At 36.7% G+C, this 17,888-nt stretch overlaps 3 protein-coding genes across 4 annotated transcripts in view; 2 read left to right on the top strand and 1 right to left on the bottom strand.

Moving 5' to 3' along the window:
- The first annotated feature begins 445 nt into the window (after positions 1-445).
- tal1 (T-cell acute lymphocytic leukemia 1) lies at positions 446-6,637 on the top strand. Of its 2 annotated transcripts, none has more exons than XM_051907586.1 (4): positions 446-602; positions 2,242-2,837; positions 3,605-3,696; positions 4,931-6,637. In XM_051907586.1, the coding sequence occupies exons 2-4, from the start codon at positions 2,374-2,376 to the stop codon at positions 5,368-5,370; spliced, it is 996 nt and encodes a 331-aa protein (XP_051763546.1). In that variant the 5' UTR covers positions 446-602; positions 2,242-2,373; the 3' UTR covers positions 5,371-6,637. The 2 variants fall into 2 exon arrangements, with proteins under 2 accessions (XP_051763546.1, XP_051763545.1); XM_051907585.1 differs by having other exon boundaries at positions 3,605-3,726.
- A 4,311-nt stretch (positions 6,638-10,948) lies between these two features.
- On the top strand, positions 10,949-13,872 carry pdzk1ip1 (PDZK1 interacting protein 1). The gene is made up of 4 exons (XM_051907588.1): positions 10,949-11,823; positions 11,965-12,079; positions 12,823-12,900; positions 13,178-13,872. The coding sequence occupies exons 1-4, from the start codon at positions 11,757-11,759 to the stop codon at positions 13,248-13,250; spliced, it is 333 nt and encodes a 110-aa protein (XP_051763548.1). The 5' UTR covers positions 10,949-11,756; the 3' UTR covers positions 13,251-13,872.
- Positions 13,873-14,120: 248 nt separating this feature from the next.
- The window catches only part of patj (PATJ crumbs cell polarity complex component), a 117,948-nt gene continuing 114,180 nt past the window's right edge, over positions 14,121-17,888 (bottom strand). Inside the window, 1 exon segment of the mRNA XM_051907584.1 lies at positions 14,121-16,341. Within this exon segment, the coding sequence (XP_051763544.1) occupies positions 16,195-16,341 (147 nt within the window). The 3' untranslated portion in view covers positions 14,121-16,194.

Raw genomic sequence — 17,888 nt, 5'->3', positions numbered from 1 at the left:
ATTTGCGTTTGTCTACCTTTATAACCTGTCTAACATGTTTTACTCAGTGAGGGAGGGTATTTACAAGATTTCCAGTTTAATCTGAACGCCCGAAAACGCTGAAATGTGTAAAACAAACAGCCGCTAATGGTACTTTTCAACCCTACATCCCCAGCCGATATCACTGAAAATGTGTTACTTTTGGCCGCATAATTAATTTCTGATTGAGCCCTGAAGCAGTTCAACAATATTACGCATTCGTTTTTTTCCCCCTCAATCTGCTGAGTTATTTTTTATGCATATCCATTCACAATATAAGTCTATATTTTTCTCTTCGCATTTGCCCTCGATAAAAAGCAAAATAATAATGAATCATTTCATAAATAATGGGTTTAGGGGCTTATCGACCGCACAGTGGCCGCCACTGCGCTCTTATCTCGCCTGGCCACATTGCGCCCGTGTTCCGCTCCCCATACTGAGAGGCGCGCGCTGGACGTGATGTGGAATTATATAGACCTCACTTCCAGTTCCACACAGCACTTCAGTGCATCTAAAACCTCAGACATGGATGACCCTCCACAAAATGGCTCCATGCACACACTAACATCCACCGCCCGACGACGGTAAGAGGCGAATATTGGTGTTTCTGCGCTCCTTTGATACTAATGCAGGTCATAATTAGGCTTTCTATCGACGCCAGATGATTAATATAAAGTCAGGTATGATTTATAGAATTTTTATTTGGCTGTATTCGGTCTTGGAGCAAATAGGCCCTTGAGCCTGCAGAATGCAGATATCGATTTGGCACTTATTTTATAATTAAAGGGCTTTTTGGACATGATCTTTTAATCTAAAGTTAAGAAATTCGATTCATTTCGATTCGATTTTCCTCACGGCTGCTATTTTCCTCTTTTCCGTTTAGTGCTTAAAAATAATAGCCACCATAACTCCACCAATAAATGAACTAATCTCATCGATATTTCATTTATTAAACTAAAGCTGACATTTTGGGCGGGTTATTTGTTACTAAATACGGTAAATATGTATTATTTGTTTTTCAAGTTTGTTGCCAATCACGTGTCGAATTATTATAGGATTTGAGACGGTACAAAGAATGTTTCTTTTCGTCAGATATGGTTATTTATTAATGCTGTAATAAGCTTGTTTTGTTAAAACACTCTGAGCACTTGAATACATTATAAATATAAGAATATACATTATTAAATAGCTATATACGGAGTAAACAGAGAGACATAGTGTGTGTAAGAGTGTGTAAATTGGGAATGACGTATTAATATTTAGCAATCTTGTAGTCTATATATTTACACACAAAATAAGCAAAACATTATTAAGAGTCATAGATGCCACTGTTGGAAAAAGAAAACATTACAAACTATTATTAACGTGTAAAAAATGTTTGCAACAGCGAGCAACTGGCATTATAAACAAACAGTCTACTATAAAACGTTAATATATATTTTTACATATTTATAACATTAAAAACATGCAATAATAATAAAAGGTTCAAAATAGACGCAGTTCCTATTGTAAAAATGTTCGTTTTAGGTTCAATAAAAAACGAAAAGGCGCATAAATAAACAACGCATAACTGACAGTAATATCACCACCAATAAATACGCTAATATGATTCCATATTCATATAGGCCTATATGAAATTATGTTAATATAAGCTAGATGAATTGTAGTAATGAGTAATGTTAAAATAATAACAATAATATTAAAGTTGGCCGTTTAAGGATATGATTAAATATGCTAATCTGGGAAGGTGTTATTGAATACGTCCTGTAATAATTATGCAGATTATTTTCTGTTAAATAAATGTAGAACAATGTTTGCAAAAGATAAGCTCTTTTCCAACTAAGACACCGGTATGATACGCTTATCTCCAGATACCATGAGCAGAATGATGATAGCTACAGGCCAAGGTCAAGTACAGGAAAAAAGACACTATCGTAAAAGATATTTGATGAAAACTCTATGAAATCAAATCAAATATTTTAGTTTGTGCATTTAGGCAAACTTGCTTGTCTATCCTCATATTCTTACAAGCAAAAACGTCTAGAATTGATCGCACAGGCCTTTACATGGCAGCAATTCTGTGAGACACACATGACACGTGCTGTCATTGAGCTGCATTACTGTACTGTCAGTGTTTCCAGTCACGCGCGCACCGAGGACAGAAAGGATGCGCGGCGTTCAATTCCGCTCCATCAATGTGCATAAAGGTGTGTGCTTTCACAGGTGACCTCCGATGAGAAGCTAAACAGACGCTGGATTGGTTGGGAATTACAATTTCCTTTGGATACCACTATATATATATATATATAAGCTTTTGGAAAACAGCTGGATTTTTTGGGGGATCTGGACTTAAGGATGATGGAAAAACTGAAATCCGAGCAATTTCCGCTCAGCCCGAGCACTGAGGGCTGCGGATCTCCCCCGCGCGACACCGCGCCCGAGGAGGGGGACTCATGCGGGAAACAGGAAGGCACGACAGCAGAGACAGGAGAGCATCACCTCCCCGAGGAGCGCCGCGTCCTTAATGGCGTTGCCAAGGAAACAGCTCACCACGCCACCGAGCTAAAAAAGGAAGTGGCGGTGATCGAGCTGTCCAGGAGAGGAGGGAGCGCAGATATAAAAGGCAGAGAGCTCAAGGCAGACATCAGCCATAAGGTGCAAACCACCGAGCTGTGCAGACCACCGATTCCACTGCCACTGCCTCCCAGAGACCCGCTGAGCGACACTCGAATGGTGCAGTTGAGTCCGCCCGCTTTCCCTCTCCCGGCACGAGCGATGCTCTACAGCAACATGACGCAACCGCTCGCCACTATTAACAGGTAACAAGACTTTTACACATCACGTAAAGTAGGATATGAAACGAATACATAAACTTAAATATGGATTTTTTTTTAGATGCATTAAATTCAGACTTTTTGTGCATGATATTTTTATTTTTGAAAGATCTTCCTTAATTTCTCGTTTTGACATTTTCTTGCACTAGCCTGTTTAAAATAAGCTGTATATATGATTTATGATGCCTGAAATGATCGGTAGCCTATACTATAATGCCATCAGAACCTAAAGTTAACTTGCAATGATTTATTTTACCTATTAACGGTAAATGTATATTGAATGACCCTGAAACATATATAACGTATAAAATAAATAATTAGGGCCTATATAAATAAATCTTTATCTATAAATCTTTTTCTTAGTTTTTCGTTTATCAGAGATCGTTTTCTCCTGATTTGATAATACAATATGTTAGATATATACTTATTTTTTTCCCATTTCTATTCTATTCTATATTAAAAACTACTTCGTTTTCTCCATCAGCAATGGAACATGTTAAAGAGAAATAATGCATTTAAATGTATTTTTAAAGATTTTTTCAAGCTTTTTCTATTCTATTCTATTCTACAATTTAAGTATTTGAGTGCTTTCTTTTATCTTCTCATTCTATTCTATTGTATTATGTTGTATTGTATTCTATTTAATGACATTTGAAGTATATAAATATAAATAAACTGCATTTTAGGGCCATTTTTCATATTTTCAATTGCTTAAATCACACATACTGAATTGTGTGTGGGTTTGTCCTCAGTGGTTTTGCTGGAGAAGCGGATCAGTATGGGATGTATCCCAGCAGTCGAGTGAAACGCAGACCTGCACCTTATGAGGTTGAAATCAGCGATGGTAGGAGCATTTTAGATCTTTCTAAGTATGGTAAGCCACTCTTTGGCTGTGCTTTTCTCTTTTCTCTCATTTCTAATTTCCCTCCATCATCTCAGTCTCATTCTCAACACCTTAAATGACATAATGCACCATTTAGTAAAAGAAAATATTTAGTCATTTTTGCAAAAACAGAAGAGAGAACATAAAAAATGAAAATGATAAATTAAAACAAAATATCTTCAGATTGTCTTTATATAGGCTACTTATTATCTGTACAATTAAAATTCATAATTTGAATACATTTTCTAACAAATTATCTGCGAATTAACAATCCCAAATTTTCATGCACTTTAATATAACATTTTTTTTGCAAGGAATGTCACTTTAGTTGCACATCCAAATTAAAATGATGTAAAATAAATATTAATTAGCTAAAATGACCATTTCCATAATGTCACCAACATCTTTGCATCACTGAAAATCATACTGGATTGCATGAAAATGCATTTCCTCTTAAAATAAACTAAACACAAAATTTTGTTGTGAAACAAAAAAGATTTAAAACAGAAATCAAGCATGTAAGAGAGAAATGGAACCAACCCCCCTAAAAAAAAAAAAAAAAAAAAAAAAATCAGTGTATGCACACAAGAGATAGCTGCGAGTTGCCTATAAAAATGCAAATATGAGGCAATGTGTTTGGGTGCGAGTGCTGAGACTGGGATGTGGGACTCTAATGAGACGAAAACGCTGTATGCATGACACAATATGTTCTTAGATGATATAGAAGAGCAGCAAATGTAACGCTGCCTTTGCTGCCGCTTTAAGACAAAAACTGCGAAAAATGCTTTAAATTATTCCTTAACTCAAGAGGTTGGGAATCCATTTAAATAAGTGTAATTATATGAAGTCACTGGTGCATCAGGAAAAGTGAAGCATTGATAGCCCTGTTCCAACAGAGCTGTCTAGGATGAGAAATGGCCCTGGATAATTGAATGTAAAATGCCATAGATAATAGAAAGGTTAATTAATTCTTGGCTAAATAGGGGGAGATAAAGAGCTAATCTATCAGTGAGAAGTGAGTGAACACCTTAGGTGTGTTCACAAGGAAACCACTGTTAAAGCTCTCAACCGTGTCGTTAAACGCTGCTGATTTGTTATGAACAAGAACTCACCCTCTAAAGTTAAAACGCGAATTTTGAAACCCCAAATGGATGTGAAGGAATTTAACCTAACTATACTTTCTTTGCTTTCGCAGGCTCGCAGCCCAAAATTGTGCGACGGATTTTCACGAATAGCCGCGAGCGCTGGCGGCAGCAGAACGTGAACGGTGCCTTCGCAGAGCTGCGCAAGCTCATCCCCACCCACCCTCCCGACAAGAAACTCAGCAAGAACGAGATCCTCCGCCTGGCCATGAAGTACATCAACTTCCTGGCCAAGCTCCTTAACGACCAGGACGACATGGTGGGGGGTGATGCCCCCGCCCGGGCCAACCGAGATGCCAGAGACGCGACTCTAGTTCGGGACGACCTCCTCCAGGAGATGCTGAGCCCGAACTCCAGCTGCGGGAGCCTGCTGGACGGGGACGCCAGCCCGGAGAGCTTTACCGAGGACCAGGACTCGTCGGTGGAGTCCAGGTCTTCGGCGAGGGGACTACATCATTCCAGCCTCCCGCTGGACGGAAACACCCAGCGATGACTGAGTTGGCATCAACGGACTTTTCTGAAGCCCCAAGTTTGAGAGGGCGCAGTGCTTCATGGACCTCAACTAGCGTATGTCGTGTGCAAGCATATTCTTACGTAAGACTTTCTGTTAAGCTCCTCTCTTCGCGCTTCGATGCTAAGGTGCCCTCCGTGGTGAAAAGCTGGTACGGGGGAAAATGTCAGGTAGATTTTTAGTCCACACTTGGTTGTTTAGACAGGATCGCCACCTGAAAACGATAAGAAAACAGAAGTTTGAATGGTACCCACACCTCATCAGGTACACCGTTGGTAAGGAGGTCATTGGAAACAGCTGGACCTTTACAACAAAAATTAGCGTTTGGAGAAGTCAAGTCCAAGAAAAGGAATAGTTCACCCAAAAATGACAATTCTGGCATCATTTACTCACCCTCATGTCATTCCAAACCTGAATTTCTATCTTCAGTGAAACCCAAAAGAAGAATATTCGAAGAACCATGCAATGGCCACTCAATGAAAGTCAATGGGACCCCATTCACTTTCATTGTATGGATAAAAACATTCTTCAAAATATCTTCTTTTCTGTTTCTGCTGAAGATATAAAGGTTTAGAGCGGTGAGTAAATGATGTAATGATGACCCGGCTTTGGCTTTGTGCAGCATCTTTGAGACAAATGTGTACATACTGGGAATTTCAATGGAATATGACCTTTAAGTATTATTAGCGTCACCGGCAATAGCAACAACGCTATTTGGGGGAAAAAGTATCACCATTTTGTAAATGGTTTTTCGGTATTATGTTTCGAAACACAATCATTCGAGAAAAATGGTGGAGGAGGTACAAGAATGTGTACATAAACCGGGATAATGTCGTGTGTCTGTAATGATGACCCTTGTTCCTTTAGACTGTTCTTTTGCATTGTGATCATGGTACACCATTAATTCGCATCTCCATCTCCCCTTCATTTATTCGTTTCTTTGGCTTAAACACCCCTCCAACCCGACCATCTCGCAATGACGCATTCATTGAGTAACGTTCTGTCACTTTATTTAACTTGTATGAACTTGATCTGCTTTTTAGCAGAGGATTGAGTAACCAGTCTTGGTACCTTTAAATCTTTTATTGGGTATTAAATGAGCAAACAAACAAAAAATGGTTATTTTAATGTGATATTTAGTAGAAAGACCTTTGTTGTAAGGTGAAAATCTATCTATGAATATATGCAATGTTATATCTCACAAATTTTATATAAAAACCCACAAAAATAAAAAACACAAACCTGAAAACGTGTGCTATTGTTATATAAAAAATGCTGCATTCAAAAGACAATTTATTGTGTCAGATATTACGCAGTGCTTGGCCACTGGACATTACGTTCATATAAATGTCTGAAATATAATAGCCGTTTCTGTTGCCATGACAACTGTAAAGGTAGAGAAGGAAAAAAAAATATCCAGTGGAGCGTTTTACGAAGTGTCAAAAACACAGCAGACAGGGATTAAACAGAAAAAAAATCTTGGATATATGAAAATACTGTCAAATCACTCATGCTATCCGGGACTTAAATAAAAAATACAATGTATTTTTATGTAAGGAACAAAATGTTAAATCCCTGACATGAAAAATGATTACAGCGGGATGTGATAACATGAAATACCTTCAATAAGATTTAGATTCTGTCTAAGACATACTGCAGGCACTTAATACGTCAGAAACACAGAAAAAGCCTATCTTATTTTGAGCTTTTGAGGGTGTAAGGACAGTCAGGGTCATAGCAGGGTGTCTATGGGTGTCTGAACCCTGGGAATATGAGTCTGAAAGGCTGATAAGAATCAAAGCCAATGAAAAAGTCATTGGTCGGTCTACTAGCCCCAAGGGACCCTACAGTGACTGTGAAAAACTGATCCAAGGGCAGTTCTCAGACCAATCACTGATCCACACCCACACCCACATACGTGCACGACCTTGTCAAACGCTTTCCATCCTACCAGCTAAAGGACATGAGAGACATTTCAGACAAAGGAAATAGAGCTTTTATATCATTAAAAGGCTGTAACTCCATTTCATATCAAGAGGGGGTAGTGTGCAAACAAATACACATTGGCTCTGAGAGAGAGAAACATTAATTTACATTATTTAACATGAATAGCAACTATTAACATGAAAATTTGGTTATCATTTGTTACATTGGGCTCCAAAAATGACAAAAATCATCATACATAAAATTAAAGATTTTACTCATTTATGGTGCTTGATAGATAGATAAATAAATAAATACATACATTACATAAATTATATATATATATATATATATATATATATATATATATATATTAGTTTGTAAATATTGTATTTGATAAAAACATAACCAAATAAAATTAATTAATTGTGTTTTTCCCCCCACTAAAAATCAACATAATATTTATTTATGGTGATTTGACAAAAACTTTTCACCAAAAATCACAATTAATCAATCAGTCAATATTTATATTAATATCAATTATTATTAAAATTTATAATATTATATAATAATATATTTTAAAATAATAAATCTGGTCTATATAAATAAAATGTATTTAAAATGTAATAATATTATAGTATTATTGTAGTATAAAATATTTATAAATGTAATACTTATTTAACCAATATATTTACAGGACACTATAGTTCATTTATGTAAGTGAGGATAGCAAAATAAAGTAAACTATGACACATTATACCCAAAAATTCTTCATACAGTGGACTACCAGTAAAACTGACCGATTGTCATTTTAGTAAGACATAAATAAGTTACATTACAGGTCTGAATCAAAATTATCAGACGTAACTTTTAACACAAACATGTTTCATTTATCTCATTGGGGAAATCTCACTCTAAACAATTAAATTGTGGGCTCAATATCAAGTTCTGTGCTGCTCAATTAGAGTTTTATTTGTCCATTGAAGATTAGTAAGATCTTCAATGGTGTCTGCTTCCCATGAATACTAAAGCCACATGACACAGGCCTGTGTGTATCCCACCAGAGATTAAACACACCATCAAAACACTCTAATTCTATTAAGTCCCTCATTCATCTCAAATGCCAATGCTCTCACTATTGAAATAGTGGGCTGGTGGTACGGATTCAATCAGGGATTTTTGACGCCATCTTTTCCCTTTTTAATTAACTGCGGTGTAGTCGCTATCCGCCTTTTTCCCACCAGTGGCCCCAAACTGAAGGCTACAGAGCTTCAACCTGGATGGATCTCAAAGGATCCAATCACAACAAAAAGACATGCTTACCGACTGATAAAGACCACCATTACACTGAGATAACTAGACAAGGGGAGAGAGTATTCAATTAAGACGCTCCTCCTTCTGGGACAAGGACATCCCAGTGAACCTCCCAAAGGTCTGGTTCTCAGAGGCAGGACGGGCCAGTGGAAAGAGTCTCCACTGGTGTCTCTCATGGCTATCTACCACACCATCGGTAGAAGTGGCTCCCTTGGGGAGCTGGCCGGTATTTTATACGAGGTGTTAATGAGTGGGCAGAGCGCATTTAAAGCAGTGCTAATTTCCTCTGGGCTGCGAGACGCTCATGTGTCCCTTGAGTCCAGAGGGGCGGATCGTGGTCTTCATCCAACTCCGCCTCTTTTTCTCTGTTTTGGTCTGTTAATCATTTGCTCTGTCACTCTTCACCTCAAGAGCGCTCTCTCATGTACACTCATCTATTGTGGTTTAATAAGAGAGGACAAAGACAGTCAGCAATGCCCTCAAGTTCAAACAAACTAGTCATTCATCAACTTGTTGGTTAGTCAAGCGAGGTGTTAAACAGCAATATCTTGTCTGCGTGAAATATTTATTGCTCTATAAAAGTTCTAGGTTTGGCAGCTGCATTACAGTTGTATATAAGTTTGCAATGTTCGTAATTTTTAAACAAAATGTTTTTTTTTTTGTCATGCCGACAGATCTTTTCCATGAAAAATGCCGCTTGTGTAGTTGCTGTTTGCATCATTCAAGAGGCCACTTGAGACAAATTTTGGGGGTTTTAAAAGATTTTTCTTGTCATAAGACTAAAATTGGCTGTCTTTGATGGCTTAGTTGTGACTTGTTCACCGACAGCCAATTAATTGCCTTTGCAATAAACCTTACCCTCCAACAAACTTCTGGCAATGTCAGAAATATGGTGTCACAGTCGTGTCCATCACAAGTGTCAAACTCTGCTCCTTCAGGGCCACTGTCCTGCAGAGTTCAGCTTCAAAACACATGCCTGGAAGTTTTTAGTAATCCTGAAGACCTTGACTAGCTGGTTCGGGTGTGTTTAATTAGGGTTGGAGCTAAACTCTTCAGGACAGTGACTCTCCAGAAACCGAGGGGCCGTTTCCACAACACCATTTTCAACGAAAAATGTAAGACTTTTTATGCATTTTGGCCGTTCATTTACATGACAACAGCATTTTGGGGGCCTAAAAATGCAAACTTTTGAAAAAGTGTTTCAAAGTGCAAGTTATTGAAAACGACAGGCTACCGTTATCATCTCCGTGTAAACTACAAAAACGTGAATTTGTGAAAACTGACGTCATGCGCTTGTGTATTATGTGTTTAGTCTATTAGTCTTGCGTAGCCAGACCTTCAGACTGATGGCAGAAGGTCTGGACTCAATCGCAGCTTTCATTGGCCAAGGACCGCCCAAGAGGATGTTTGACTGACATGTAATGCAAACAATCACAGCTCGTGTTGTTCTACGTGATGTTTGGGGCGTGAAAATGTAAAGTCGATGTCCCTGCAACAGACCGGCGTGCTTCTAATAAATTATTAATTTAAGAACGTGCAAGTTTACTCCAACAATGGAGCCGTGAACTTCACATTCTTTGAAAATCCAGCATTTAGTTGATCCTGGTAAGCGCTTGTCCAGGAGGGGGTTTAGCGTCACAGCATTTGTTTTCAGGCGGACCATTAAAGAATGCAACACGCGTCTCCCGGACATCCGGTAGAATTCAACCAACCAGATGACGACTTCGAAACTCCTGAAGTGTTTTCAGATAAGTGTGCCATATGCATCAGACGTTCAGCCAACGGTCCGTGGACGTGACGTCTGAGGCTGAGACTATTAATCTATAGGTGCAAAGTGTTTGTTTACAAAGTGACATCGCCTACTACTGGCCTGGCATGAATAATACAGCGTTTTAAGTCGTTCTCTGGGGATTTGTGTGAATGGGGATCATTTTGACAATGGTGTTGTCAGTACGCAAAAATGCAAAAAAAAAAAAACTTTTCAGGATTTAGCATATCGTTATGTAAACGTACCCTGAGATTGACACCCCTGGTGTAGATCCCACGGGGACAGTTTGGACCAAAGTATTGGCTATGATATGAATGGTACAAACTATTGATTTTACACAATGTGCATTTTCTTTGCAAGGATCACTCTGTGATCACATCAGTCAGACATTTATATGTGCACCTGGCTTTGAGAAGTAGCTCTTATACGCATTTGGCATTTGACTTTATCTAAAACGACTTACAGTACATTGAACATTGAGGGGAAAAAAAAAAAAAAAAAAGTGTTTTCTTAAAAATGTAAAGAATCTTTTTCCACTTTAGAATTGTAGAATGGAAAGGTTCCATGGATATTAGAGGTTCTTTATGTGACCATTGATGCCAATAAAGATAAACTGTATAACATAGTATAGCCTATCAGTTCAAGCATTTTCTGGGAATCAAACCAATGACCTTGGCGTTGCTAGTGCCATGCACCATTCACGCTGCAGGAACGCTTCTCCTGAGATAAACCCCTTATTAATAAGTAGTGGTAGGATAAATGTGGAATAATTGACTGTTAAATTATTAAAAAATTAATGGACACCCAAAGTGTAGTGGTCAAAACATGGATCTGCGTCAATTATAAAGCTTTGCTTGTTTTCTCTAGCTAAACTGTAACTTCCACAGGAGCAAAGTGGCACTGGTGGCTTTAATGTTTCAAAAAGCCCTTCAATGATCTGTTACTAATTGAAAACCATGGAATGCTAACCAGACAAATTCCGTAATCGCGGAAATCTAAAGACTCACATTAACGGCTTATGGAGCGTCTTCATTTCTTAAATCTGCACGGTGGGATAGGACTTCCTCCACTGGATTAACAACTCTACCGTCATCTTGAGAACAAAACAGCAGTATTTATTATGTAGCTGATATTGATATGACTGGGATAACAGTTTAATCAGATGTAATCAGATATGTTCCACGCACCGGTCACATCTCTGTTCAGTGGGTAAATGATTGACTCGACTTGTATAGACCACTGGGTGTTGTCTTTTTCTTCCACTGAAGTACAGATAACTGTTTCCTGGTTAGAGAAAAGCAGGGATACAGGTCCTTATTTCAGCATTTCAACATATTTTTTGCGCATCTAAAGAGGAACAAACATGGGAAAACCAATCACTGTGCTTCACTGGCTTCTGCTCACACTGGGACTAGTTGCGGCTCAAACAGGTAAAGCCTTCACATATTTCTTTCGGAGGGAAATCTAGAGAGTTAGAAAAAAGCATCACTAAGCACATAAAAGTGAGATCCAGCCCTTATTTTCAATAGTTTAAGGTATTTTAACATAGTTTTATCACGTGTCTCTTTTAGAGAAAGCAGAACAAGCTCTGCCCAACTGGCTTACGGGAATCATTGCCGTTGGTGTGTTTCTCTTCCTCGTCTTCATCACCTTCCTTGTAAACAAAGCCTGGTGTGAAACTCCAAGGTAATCCGTTGCGTCTATATTTCAACGCCGAACTGAAACCAGCAGCATTTTTAATAGTAAAGGTAGCCAATAGGGACAATTCTGTCATCATTTATTCACCCTCATGTTGTTCCAAACCTGTATGACTTTCTTCTGCATAACACAAAAGAAGATACAGTAGCTATTTTGAAGAACGGCTGTTGTCCATACAATGAAAGTCAATTGGGTAAAAAAAACCAAAAAACAAACAAACACATTTATCAAAATAGTTTGTGTTTTGCAGAAGAAAGTCAGTCATGACAGTGCATACTGTTGTATATTGCCAGAATTTTCATTTTTGGGTGAACTATCTTTTTAAGTAATGGAATATTGCTTATACACTGTTAAAAATAAAGATTCCAAAAGGGGGTTTCGTAGCGATACAATAGAAGAACCATTTTGGTTTCCTCAAAGAACCTTTCAGCAAAGAGTTTTTAAAAGAACCATAGTGTGAAGAACATTTTAATAATCTAAAGAACCCTTTTCCACTGTAAAGAACCTTTTGTGAAATGGAAAGGTTTCTATGGATGATAAAGGTTCTTCATGTAACCATAAAAGCCAGTAAGAACCTTTATTAATGTACATTCCTTATTTTTTTTCTCATTAAGAGTAATTCATAAACATGTTTATTTATATATATAGTTCACTTGTAATTTTATTTTTAACAACTAGTTTCCCAAATGTGTAAACATCACATTTTAATCCATTTTTCTTTTTGACTAAAGCAAACCAGAAGCAGTCATACCAACTGAATACGCCATGACTAATGGATCAACCCGTGAAATCAGTCTTGATGCAGTCAGGTAATAATACCTCAACAAATACAGCCGTTATAAAGCTCAGAGTGATTCAATACTATAAATAGACACATCCTTGGGATAAAAGATAAACTATCATTACTGATAATGCTCATGAGAACTGTTTATATGGCCTGAAATCATGTTCAACCTGAAGAAACGCCTCATCTGATGTTTATGTTTAATTTAATGTTAATGATTAAAATTAATGGAAAAGGAGTGATTATTCCCTTGGAAATGTAGGACTTGCTATTAAACACTGGAACTGACACTTGTTTTTCAGGAGCAGTGACGGCCCTAATGCATCTGAGAACGTGATTGTTCACCAAACTGATGAAAAAGTGACTGCAATGTAATTTCAAGGAAATGTCAAGAGTTAGAAGAGTCAGCGGGACATGTTATCCATATGCTCTGTTGTAATAAGTTATCATTTTAATAGCTGACACAGCTCTTTCTTGTAAAAGAGTTTAGCAGTGATTTTTGTTGATTTTTAACTAGATATTTAACTCGATGTAACAATTTTTTTTAGCATAATTTAAGACATTCTGTATCTTACAGATCTTTGTTGTGCAAATTTCTTTAAAAAATAATATTAAAAATCAATATACTCTATCACTCTAAAGTTTTGGGTGGGTAGGAATTTTAATGTTTTTGAAAGAAGTCTCTTCTGCTCACCAAGGCTGCATTTATTTGATCAAAAATACAGTAAAAATAATAATATTGTGAAATATTATTACAATTTAAAATTTCTGCTTTTTATTTTAATATACTTTAAAATGTAATTTATTCCTGTGATGCAAAGCTGAATTTTCAGCATCATTACTCTGGTCTTCAATGTCACATGATCCTTCAGAAATCATTCTAATATACTGACTTGCTGCTCAAGAAACATTTCATATTAATGTTTAAAACAGTTTTGTGGAAACCATGACACACTTCATGATGAAAATAAAGAACAACATTTATTTGAAATAGAAATCTTTTGTAATATTATATATCTTTACTGTCCCTTTTGATCAATTTAATGCATCCTTTTTCAATAAAATGAATCTTACTGACCCCAAACATTTTAATAGTAGTGTAAACTAATGCAGAAATGGCTAGTGTGAAGTTATTTTGTGCATTAAAAATTCAAATAAAACCTAAAATAAAATAATTTTACAGTCAAATATTTTAAACAGGCACTCTCTCTGTTTTCCACAGAGAATTTAGAAGCCAAAAGACACTTAAAATTAAAATAATTTTATTTTCTGACACTTCAGATAAATTCTACTTGTCCAAAATAAAGTCACAGACCATAATAACCACTTGATCATTTTGTAAATGTTAATAAATCAGCTTTATTTCAGGCTAAGATCTGTATCTAATGTATGAAGTTAACTAAAGGGAATCTTTGGACTTTAAAAACATTACACTGACAGAAAAACGGCCGATATAAAGGTGTTAATCTCGACCGCTGAGTCATCTTAGTGTGAGTTGAAGAATCGATATGATTCAAGCCAGTTTTTTGTGGTTTACAGCCCAAATATAAAGATCTAGCGGAAGGTAGCAGACTGGGATGTTGCATTTTCTTGAAGAATAAAGGGGAAGACAGGCAATCTTTTTAAAGGGACATAGCGCTGGACAGTTCAGAACACACTGTCCACATGGCACGAGAATTCAAGAGGCATAGTATGAGGATGTGCTTACGAAATCCTAGTGGAGGAGACGGCCTGGACGAGGCTTCCATATGCCGTCTACAACCTGGAGAGGCCTGATAGTCTCTCAAGAGCCTGCTACACTTCCTCTAGGACAGAGACTGACACAGGATATCCTCATATTGTGACACACAGACACACACGGTGTCAAAATTAGGATATGCGAGACATCTTCATGAAGACAAAAGCGATGCAAAAAACCCTAAAAAGTAAATAAATTACATATTTACAATGAAATGACAAAGGTGTGCAATTGAATTACAAATGTAATTACAAAAATGTAATAAAAAACTATGTTATTCATAAGGATTTCTGTCATTTTTGAAATCTCGATACACAATAGCAACATAATACAGTGGACTAGTTTTCAAAAAAAATAAAATGATCATTATTTATGTCATTCCAAACCCGTATGGCTTACTTTCTTCTGTGGAACCTAAAAGGACATATTTTGAAGAATGCTAACGCTGCTTTTTTCCATACAATGAAAGTGAATGGGGACTAGGACAGTCGCACTCCAAAAAGGACAAAATTCTCCCTTTTCTTTTATTGCTTACTCATTTATTTATGCTTTTTCCTTTGTTACTCCCCTCTGGACTGCTAGATGGGTAGGGGGAATGTAACAACAATTAAAGCCATATAATAGCTTTGTGTGAAGAACTGTCTGAAAATTTAATTTCAGGGAAGATTGTAAGTGAAAAACTAATTACAATTTTGGTCTATTCCTCACACAAAGCTAGTGTACGACTTCCGAAGAGTTGAACCGTAATGTACGAGTAACATGAACAACGTTTATGATACTTTTATGATTATTTTTGTCATTTCTGAAGTTCAAAACTTCCAGTCCCCATCCACTTTCTTTGTACGGCAAAGAGCAGCGTGAACATTCTGCAAAATATCTAATTTTAAGCTGCACAGAAGTCAGTCATACGAGTTTGGAACTAATTTTTGAAATATTCACAAAACTACCCTGCAATGTAAAGATTTGATTGAAATTATCCTTATTTCTAAAAACTAGCTAAACAAAACATCCCAGCACAGTCTGATCTGCCTGTTTCAAGGCACATCTATCGTCCCTTATTAACGCTCTTCATGAATTCATCTACACATTTATAGGAAAAAAACATCTAATTTCTTAAAAATAAGTTTGTCGAGTATGTATGCGTTTTAACTACACAAAACAAAATCAGGACGACCACATTAGAAGTTGTCGTATGTGCACTGAAATGATAAAGCGTGTGTGTTAGTGTGTGTCTACTACAGTAATTTTTCCTCCTGGTCTTGAGTTACCAGCACTCATTTCATCAAATTCATCATAATATCGCCCCATAATTCACCGCTCGCATTCGCAGTGGAGAGGCTACAGGTCCATGACTAAGACAAAGACTTTACAATAATTTCCCTTTATGAGAATTTTTCTAATTGATTTCTATACCAGGTGCACAAACAGTAACAGGTGCAGTTTAAATGATCGAGTGCAAACAGTCTCCATATCAGGAAGTAAAGCGGCCGAATAACGGCCGTTGCTGATGCAAAGAGTCTCTTTAAGATGTGTGAATGGAATGTGTGTGTTTTTCAGTAGATGTAGTCCTTAGTGTGTTTGTTAGGAGAGCACAGAGAGTGTGACGCTTCCCCGCTGCTTCTTCAGTATGGCCACTGCCTGCTCGTGTGTGACGCCCTCCAGACTCTCTCCGTTAACCGATAGCAGCTGGTCGCCACGCTTCAGACGCCCATCCACCGCCGCTGCCCCCTGCAGGTAGGAGGGGGACAGGATTATTTATTCATTTACAGAATTAAATGACCAAAATTGACCATTATTACTTTCGATAATGCTTAACAGATCATTAAATGTACCAAAATATTTAAAAAAATATATTTAAATTACATTTATATATAACATTAAATATTATTATTGTTACATATATAAATATTATTATAAATAATATTTAAACTACATATTACTTTGATATTTTTAAAGAATATGCAATGTTTTATATTTCCAAGGACCCCTGCAGGACATTCACAGACCTCCAGAGAGGTTGAGTCATCATCAAATCATATCACAAAACATGCATTGTTTCTAGGAGAATATAAAGTGTCTTATCTCTGGATATGTTTGTGTGAAACAGAGCTCTGTGCTGCACCCTGGTGGCCACAGCACAAACAGAGCAGTACAGTTAGATACTATATGCAGGGTTCTGAACATATTTAAGAAAAATATGCAACTGTCTGCAAATGTTTTAATTTTAACAGCCTGTATAAAAAAAGCAATATTACTTCATTTATATTGCTTAAACAGATACTACATACCAGTGTTCTTTTAGTATTAAAATGAAAACTGAAAATATAAAAATAAGGGCTAATTTAAAATATTAATAAATAATATAACAGTATATACTGTTATATTATTTATTAATATTTTAAATTAGCCCTTATTTTTATATTTTCAGTTTTCATTTTAATTGTACTTTAAGTTTTAGTAACTTTGTTGTGTGCTTTTGTCATTTTTTTTTTTTTTTTTTAAATGACTTCTATTTAACTATAGTTTATTTTTCTTTCAGTTTCAGTAATTTTAGTACTTCAACTTCAACTTATTATTTCAGTTAGTTGACAAGGAATCATTTCAAATTTTCATTTAAGTTTAAGCTTTTCATCTAATATTTATATTTTGTTTTATTTCAGCTTCATTCCAAATAATGAAAATAACTTTTTAATTGGTTTAGTTAATAACACTGCTATAATTATATATATATAAGTAATAAAAGTAAATACATTTATATATTTTTGGAAAAAAAAGCACATCCATCCATCATTAAATTAAATCCATATGGTTCCAGGGGGTCAATAAAGGTCTTCTTAAGTGAAGTGATGCGTTTTTTTAAAGAAAAATTTCCATATTTACAACATTATAGACTATAGGTGCATTCAAGCCATATCGTAATTACTGTAACTACGAGATTCTGGCTCGTAAAAAGCGTTCACGTCCTCGTAGAGCTCGTAATTACAGCTTGTAAGCTGGGAGTTTTCTGAAAGCTCCCACATGTACCACGTGGCCGCTGTACCACCTGACCTCTGTAGATTCATTTAGGCGTTGATAGTGGTGCCATAGAAACGCATAATTCCCAGTCAAAGGACGTGAACAGCTCCGAATACAATGTCACGTGTTATCATCTCAAGATTCAGGTAAATACGAGGTGGCGTGAACGCAGCATATAATCACTAGCTTCCGGTAACGGCCGTCCGCTTGTTCACGAGAGAGTTGAGTTCCGGCGTATGACGTAGGATGTAGGAGCAGCG

Source organism: Ctenopharyngodon idella, chromosome 10 (genome assembly GCF_019924925.1).
Source record: "Ctenopharyngodon idella isolate HZGC_01 chromosome 10, HZGC01, whole genome shotgun sequence".
NCBI classification, from domain to species: Eukaryota; Metazoa; Chordata; class Actinopteri; order Cypriniformes; family Xenocyprididae; genus Ctenopharyngodon; species Ctenopharyngodon idella.
The sequence above is the reverse complement of the archived record's forward strand: the minus strand, read 5'-3'. Positions and strand labels throughout refer to the sequence as shown.

What these genes read in the sequence shown, in the direction of transcription:
- tal1 (XM_051907585.1), top strand. Translation starts at nt 2,374, where the DNA reads ATGATGGAAAAACTGAAATCCGAGCAATTTCCGCTCAGCCCGAGCACT. An exon ending in CCGCTCGCCACTATTAACAG is followed by an intron (nt 2,838 to 3,604) that starts GTAACAAGACTT and finishes GTTTGTCCTCAG; the next exon opens with TGGTTTTGCTGGAGAAGCGG. An exon ending in TTTAGATCTTTCTAAGTATG is followed by an intron (nt 3,727 to 4,930) that starts GTAAGCCACTCT and finishes TTGCTTTCGCAG; the next exon opens with GCTCGCAGCCCAAAATTGTG.
- pdzk1ip1 (XM_051907588.1), top strand. Translation starts at nt 11,757, where the DNA reads ATGGGAAAACCAATCACTGTGCTTCACTGGCTTCTGCTCACACTGGGA. An exon ending in ACTAGTTGCGGCTCAAACAG is followed by an intron (nt 11,824 to 11,964) that starts GTAAAGCCTTCA and finishes TGTCTCTTTTAG; the next exon opens with AGAAAGCAGAACAAGCTCTG. An exon ending in GCCTGGTGTGAAACTCCAAG is followed by an intron (nt 12,080 to 12,822) that starts GTAATCCGTTGC and finishes TTTTGACTAAAG; the next exon opens with CAAACCAGAAGCAGTCATAC.